We start from the raw sequence: 7,890 nt of genomic DNA on the forward strand, positions 1-7,890 counted from the left end.
TGTGGTAAAATATAGATAAAATTCATCAAGGTTTCAAAGATGGAGTGCAGCAGCATGAAGTATATTCACTGTTTACCTCTAGAAAAAACTCTGTACTCTTTAAACTATAACTGTCCCCTTCTCTCCTCCCTAGCCCTGGGACCACCGTCCTACTTGCTGTCTCTATGGGTCTCTATCCTGGGTCCCAGAACGCTTGTCTTTTTGCAGGTGGCTTATTGCATTAAAGTGTAATGTCTCAAATCTCTTCCATGTTGTAGCATGTTTCAGAATTCCATCCTTTTTAGTGAATATTATACCTTTAAAAATAGCTTTACTATACAGCTAGGCCTTTTCATCATTTGACATGCTTAATAAGAATTACAGTGAATTTAGCATCATCTCGCCCCTCACGCAGATTATGGTCTGGTAGAATAAATGAGACCGGGACACAGATGGTAATAATCCAGTGTAGACTATGCTAAGTGCCATAAGAAATATACATGGAGGCCTTTGGGATTTAGTCGACCGTGAAATTACTTCCAGCCTTGGGGCTAGAGATTTTGCGGGGGAGAATTGGAGCCAGGCTTTGGGAGATTGGTAGGGTATGGATGGGCAGAGATACTGTCAAGTTTACAGTGGAAAGAACCACCTAAGCCAAGGGATGGTACAGAAGTGAAGACCGCATTGGGGAGCTACATTCAGTTGCAGGGAGTGTTTGGTACGTTCGCAATTATGATAGCATCTTTAGCCATAAAAATGATTAAGGCCGGATCATGGAGGACTTTGTGAACCAGTCTGAGGATTAACCTTCCTGCCAGGCACTGGAGAGGTGTTAATGATTTTTCAGCAATGAGTAGCTACATAGAGCTGCCCCTTGGCCTATTAATATGTAAGTTTTGTATAGAATGGATTGGGGATGGGGGGAAACTCAAAGCAGGGAGGAAGTGGAAGATAGTGTACTTGTCAACCAGAATGGTGACAGTGACAATGAAGAGGAAGGCATGGGGTGCAGGTTTCGGAGGCAGATTAACAGGTGCCGTGGAGGTCATGAAGAGAGGTCTTTGGCTTGTGAAGTTCACATAAAGACAGGCGTAATTGTGGGGAGGCGGAGGGCGCGGCAGCAGATGTGAAGACCCTCTGCAGCTGTGCCTGACATCTGTTTGTTGGTCCGTAAACATTCAACTTGGCAGAGCTGTTTGATGCCTGCGATAGTAGGCCTGTTGTGCCCGGTATCTGGCTTTATGTGAGTCTGTATTAGAATCTCTATTAAACCACCTTGCGAGGCGTGGGGCCAGGACCTAAGCGGGGAGGTTTCTAAGTGGAGTCTGTCGCTGCCGCACCTGGTAGTCTTCAGATGGTCGAGACTGTGTCACAGTTTCCATTAGGCACATGGTTTCTCATTCCGCCCCCCGCAGGTTTATAACTTAGCAATGAAAATTTGCTCCCACTGGGAACTTGGCAGGAAGATTATGTTCTTAGCCCAACAGCAGTTACTACTTCAAAAAAAATTTTTGACAAAATTGGTTTAGTGCATTTTATAAAAATGCAAATATTAATCTCATTCATTTCAAGTTTCTCAGACTCTTTTTGTTCCATCCTACCTTTAAGGCAGCTCGCAGAGAACCAGTTGGAAATGTATTTCGTGACAGATCTACTCTGAATATGTTTTGAGTCACTTACACACGTTTTTCCAGAATTGTAATGCTTTGCTTAAATTTTAACTTGCCCCAAATGGCAACCACATCAATACTTTTTACATGGATTTTTATTTAGAATGTTGGCAAAAGACCTGAGAAATCTCACCTGGACTACTTCAGAGAAGTCCATGATGAAGTTGTTTGTCTTGGTTTTTTGTTTTGTTTTGTTTTGTTTTTAGTACTGGGGATCGAACTCATGGCCTCAGGCTTGCCAGGCAAGTACTTATGCCACGGAACTACGTCCCTGACCCAGTTTCTCTTTTTTTTTGGTACCAGGAGTCGAACTCATGACCTCAGGCTTGCTAAGCAAGTGCTTATGCCACTGAGCTATATCCCCAGCCCTGTCTCGGTTTTAAAGATGGTGGAGAAGGGATTCCAAAACTACGCCATTCTAAAAATTTTTAAGTCTCATTATCAAGAGACTCTAGGTTGTGAGTTCATTTTCTGGCCAAAGGAACCAGTCACTGGCCGGCTCATCCTCCCTACTTCATCTCTGTGAAGTGTCAGGCACCTGCTGCTTTTCCATGAGCTGTGTGATCACAGTGGGAGCCAGCATTTGGGACAGAGGATGTGTTGCTCATCATACCAAGGCCTCACTCCTACCATCTCCTCATGCTGTGTGTGAAATACTTGTTTGTCTCACCGTACTCCCATTCTATAGAGACAATGAGAGAGCTAAGATAGCTGACCTGAAAGACTGTGTCAGTCCCCAGACCTGGGCTTCTCCCGGCGCCATGTCCCCTCCCCATTCTGCACTTCACAGAGCGCAGAGCTTGTGGTCTGTATATGGTCGTGTGTGAATTTGCTGAATGTTTCTTGGAAATACTGAGCCAGTCTTTGTGTTAATGCTTTTGCTTCAGATCTTGAAGAGTAGTTTAGACCCGATACCCAAAGGAGCTGAGTATGGCAGTCATTTAGCTTTTGCAAAGATGCCTTTTTAGGGGGCTAGGGATTTAGCTCAGCGGCAAAGCGTCTGCCTGGCAAGCACAAGGTCATGAGTTCGGTTCCCAGTACCGGAGAAAAACCAAAAAAAATATGCCTTTTTAATGGTGTAATAATCAGAGATTCTTGCTGTGGTGATAGTACAATAATCAGAGATTCTTTGTATTCTGGACTTGTGGTGCAGAGGTTGATGAAGGAACCAGGTTCTGATAGACTTGACTGTGCTGGAGGATCCATGTCGAAGGTGTTGGATGGTTAGACTTGGCTTTTGGAAAGATTCTCAGTTCTTTACCTTGTGGTCCCCTCCAGTGGGGATGTTAGTACCCTTACGCGTGACAGCTGAGTTTTTTCCAGAATAAATATTCAAGAGAAAGTGAATTAGAAGCAACAGTGCCTTTAATGACTAGCCTCAAAAATCACACGTTGTCACTTGCTTATTTTATTTGTCATACAAGTCATCCCTGTGCATCATGGGAGAAGACTACAAAGGGTGCAAATACCAGAAGCAAGGTTCACTGGGGCCCTCCAGAGGGTGACCACCGGATAGCTCCATTTGACTGGGAAAAGAAAGAAAGCGTAAAGGAGAGTGATAATGCTAGAAAAATAAGAAAAGGGTAAAAGAATATAGAACCTAAAACAGGTGACTTCGCCTTGGCCTCCTTAGCTGCTGACCACAATTCTGCACAGGAAGAGTAAAAGGCATGGAGGTGGGAGGGTAGGAAACAGTAGGCCAGCCCGACTGCTGCCATGTTTACATGTTGACTGCATCTTTTCCCACTGATGTCTGAGCTGAGAGCCAAAAGAGAAACACACATGGACATGAGCGTATCAACCTCATTACAGTTGTAGACTAAATTCATGACTAGGCCTCCCTCCATGCCTGGCCCTTGGAACTTCCCAGGAGACATCTGGCTACTTAAGGCAGATAAACTTCCTCAGAACTGCTGCCTCATCTCTGTCAAACCCTAAAATAAGGGACACAGAGAAACTGACTTCTATTTTTTTCCCTGAATAAATATCAGGAAAAAGGCCTCCAGAAGGAAGGCCTGGCCCCTGACCCTGGATGCTTACAGCACAGAGGCCAGGCAGGGCCCACTCAGCCTGTGGGCAGGCAACTGCAAGGGGCTGATCCCACCCACTTGGCTCCTCCTCCTCGTGTCACCATCAAATAAGCCCCCTCTTCTCAGGGTAAAGGGCAGCACAGAAATGGTTCCTTTTCTGGGAAATGGAGCAAAGCTTTCTTGTATATGGAGAAGACACAAATATGGGAATGGGGCAAAAATGGTTCTCCCTGTGCAGGTTATTCAAACAAATCAGTTGTGTCATTCAAACAAGCCAGTAGTGGTCTGGTAGGCACATCCAATCTGTTAATACCTAGTCTCTATTAAACGGAGAACAGTTGTATTTTGCATTCTTTTGAACCCTTCTAAACAAATTCACCCTACTCGCTCTTCTGTTTATGCTGAGGGGTCACACAGACTAAATACTGCACCATTTGGTCACTGTTGTGAGTAGCCCTAACCAAAGTCTTTCTCTTTTATAGGCACAGGGTGGTGGTTTCCTATCCTCCTCAGAGTGAGGCAGAACTTGAACTTAAAGAAGGAGATATTGTGTTTGTTCATAAAAAACGAGAAGATGGCTGGTTCAAAGGCACATTACAACGTAACGGGAAAACTGGCCTCTTCCCAGGAAGCTTTGTGGAAAACATCTGAAGAGAACACTGAGAAGGCTTCAAATCGCATCACACAATGAAATAGCACAAAGTAACGTCACGGAAAGAGCACATCTGTGGACTTGCAGGTGGTCAGGAGCTGACCGGAGGGTGGGTGTGTGGCTCCGGAGTGTCTGGCACAGCTGTCCCGGCGAGCAGAATGAGGAGGGAATCTGTGTGGGTTTTGTCACTCTGGATTCCTATGTGTAAGGTGTGCCTTGTACTGTCTGATACACTATACAGAGAAATTTTTTTTTTTAAAGATGTATAACTAAAATGGACAATTGTTTACAAGGCTTAACTAATTTATTTGCTTTTTTAAACTTGAACTTTTCTTGTAATAGATAAATTGTTTGGATTATGATTTAAGAAATTATTAATTTATGAATGATTGCTAAGGAGAGGCTGGATTATCTCCTGTTGAGAACAAGATATTCTTTTTGACATAGAATGCATCTTCCCTGCCTGACCCTCTGCTCCCCGCTGTTGTAATTTGCTTTTTTAAGATAGAAATGCCAGTTCCTAATTTGGGTTTCCTCTTCTGGAAGCCAGACATACGACTGAGTCAGTATCCATAAGGGCCTGGGGTAGGGAGGCAGAAACTTGAGAGAAGAAAGGTTAATGATTCCCTGTCTTTCTAGTTTGACCAGGAATCTCCTGAAGACCTAGTCCTCAATTCAATTTTGTGGATTTATTTCTTTTAATTTTCCTACACTGAAATTTGTGAAGTGATAAGGAAATACAAAGCACAACCACTGACAAAAAATGTGTTCAGAAATACATTTATAACTGAAGCAGCCCAATGCATTGGTTGGAAAGTAGGTGAAAGTGAAGTTGTACTCGCTATCCGAGAATGGCTACAAAATGTAATTTCTGTTTGACCCCAAGTGATGTGCATGCCCGGGACACAGTAAAACATTTGTGAGATAGTGGTGGTAAATGATGCCCTCGTGTTAAAGTCAAAGGCTGTAAGAACACTGTGAAAAGTTTACATTCATCCATTGTGATTCTTTCTCCACCCTCTTGCATGCGTTACTGGATTCCCCCAGTAACAGAGACTGTGCATGGTGTGTATATTTCATTGCAGTTTCCTGTTGAGGTTAGTTTGCACTCAGAATCGACCACAGTGGGAGGTGTAGCATAAGCAGCATTCTTGTCTCTGCCCCAAAGCCACTGCTGACCAAGGTCTGGAGTGCACTTGCTCCCTCTCTGGCTGAGGCATCCGTTAGCCGTAACACAGGTCATTAGTGAAAATGCTCTTTATGTCCTCCCAGCAGACAGACGTAAAGCCTGAGTTTATCCAGGAGGCCGCTCCTGTGACTGTGCTTTTGAAGCTTTGCAAGGATTGGTGGGAACAAATGTGCCCACACCTTACAATTGTGGCGGGATCCAGCTGAGCCTGTCTTTTTATATCCATCCTTTGATGTCATTGGCCTCTTCCACCGGTTTCATTACAGTGCCACGCAGTCATGGGTCTGGGGAGTCCCGCGAACAAAAGGAGGGAAGACAGCCTGGTAGTGAATGAGATCATTACCGCGGTTTTCTCATGGGAAATAAGTAAAGAAATAAACAAGCATCTTTTCTTCTTCTCTTTTTTCCTCTTAAGAGTTAAAGCTGGGAAATAGAAACATGAACTGAAAAGTCCTCTTGCAATAGCAAGAAGGTTCATCATCTTAAAAAATACATATAATGTGGTTGGAAATGAAATCATTCCTAAGTTAACCATTTTTTTTTTTATAAAACACTGTACATTATGTTCTTGTGTGTTGAATTTTTAAAAAATGCTTTACTTGGATATTCATGTAATATATAATGGTTTGGTGAAATGAACTTAGTTAGGAAAAAAGCTGATATCAGCTTTCATCCGTGTAAGTTGACACCAATGTGTCATAATATTCTTTATTTTGGGAAATTAGTGTATTTTATAAAAAATTTAAAAAGTAAAAAGACTACTACAGGCTAAGATAATTTTTTACCTGTCTTTCTCCATATTTTAAGCGATGTGATTGAAGTACCTCTGTTTATAGTTTCCTGGTATAAAGTTGGTTAAAATTTCATCTGTTAATAGATCATTAGGTAATATAATGTATGGGTTTTCTATTGGGTTTTTGGAGACAGTAGATGGATTTTGTAACAGGGGCTTGTTACACAGTGATATGGTAATGATAAAATTATAATTTATCATTCCTTTTCATGTTAATAATACGAGGACTGGATAAAGGTTTCACAATTAAAATTTGATGTTCAACCTTAGTACGACCCTGGTGTCAGTCCTTAAAATTTTTGCTTTTTATTAAACTTGGGACACTTGACTTAACTTCTACTTCATAAAAATCCTTTGCATGTACCTCAAGCAAACGATGTCTGCAAGTCAGTTCAGTGGTTATGGTGCATTTTACCAGTGAACAAACTTTATCTGTTTGTTCCCCCAGAAGCTTAAAGTCTTCTTTGGAGAGTTACGGGGTCTCATATACTGTACTACACCGTATAATGCATCTGCTGGTCTTTCCCCCTTCTGGTTTACTAAAATAATCTGCTAAGTTTCTAGGTTGTCTTAGCTGTGGCAGGGGTAGCAGACCTTTAACCTCAATGTGAAAACCCACTGTGGCTTGGGAACAAAATCCCTGGAATCACTGTGATTTCACTCTTCGGAGAAATGAAAAGATTGTATAATTTTTATTTCTGAATACTTTTCTATTAAGTTTTGGTTGCTATCAAATTATTTGTCAGAATTAAAAATCAGGAGTTTGAGGATACACTGTAGGTTGGAAGAACCTATGCCGAAGCCGAGTGTGGTGGGGCATGCCTGTAATCCCAGCACTTGGGAGGCTGAAACAGGAGAATCGTTGTGAGTTCAAGACCAGCATGGGCTACAAAGTGAGCTCAAGGCCAGCCTGAACTGCATAGCGAGACCCTGTCTCAAAAAGACAAAAAAAAAAGAACCTATGCCAAGTGAGTCATTACTTAGTTTCTTCCTGTTACTGCCCTAGGTATCCCACTGGATGAAGGTAAGGGGCAAAGAAGGCACTGTCATTGTTTTGAAATTAAATTTTAATGTGGTGTTAACTTCATATCTGGTTTCAAATATTTTGTCTCCCTCCCTTAAGAGTATATGATATACAGTAATGCTTTCAAGGTTTAATTCTATTTGGAAGGAACAAATTAAGGTGATGTTTCCAACCTGCTATATATTTAATTTTCTACCCCAATGATAATAAGTTTTGAGATGACATCTTGTTATGTTACCCACTTGGCCTTGAGCTCCTGGGCCCAAGGAAGCTTCCTGCCTCAGCCTCCCAAGTAGCTGGGACTACAGGTTCATGCCACCACACCTGGCTTAGGACAAGATTTTTATAACTCCAGGAGTTCAGGTGAATTTTTCTTTTTCTTCCTTTGTTCCTTTCTCTTGTTTCTTACTCTCTTTTGCTCTCTCCTTTTTTCTTTTTTTTCTGTCTTTTCTCTCTCTCCCACTGTCTGCCTGCCTTCCCTCCTTCCTTCCCCTTTCTCTCTTTCTTTCTTTCTTTCTTTCTTTCTTTCTTTCTTTCTTTCTTTCTTTCTTTC

The 7,890-nt window shown here is 42.2% G+C and overlaps 1 protein-coding gene across 1 annotated transcript in view; it reads left to right on the forward strand.

Annotated features, from left to right (window-relative positions):
- Positions 1-6,582, forward strand: part of Sh3rf1 (SH3 domain containing ring finger 1) — a gene marked incomplete at its 5' end in the record, with an annotated part of 151,680 nt that extends 145,098 nt beyond the window's left edge. Inside the window, 1 exon segment of the mRNA XM_013513376.1 lies at positions 4,162-6,582. Coding sequence (XP_013368830.1) covers positions 4,162-4,330 — 169 coding nt within the window. The 3' untranslated portion in view covers positions 4,331-6,582.
- Between the last annotated feature and the right edge of the window lie 1,308 nt (positions 6,583-7,890).

Source organism: Chinchilla lanigera, unplaced genomic scaffold (assembly GCF_000276665.1).
Source record: "Chinchilla lanigera isolate Chin_1 unplaced genomic scaffold, ChiLan1.0 scaffold00002, whole genome shotgun sequence".
Taxonomy (NCBI): Eukaryota; Metazoa; Chordata; class Mammalia; order Rodentia; family Chinchillidae; genus Chinchilla; species Chinchilla lanigera.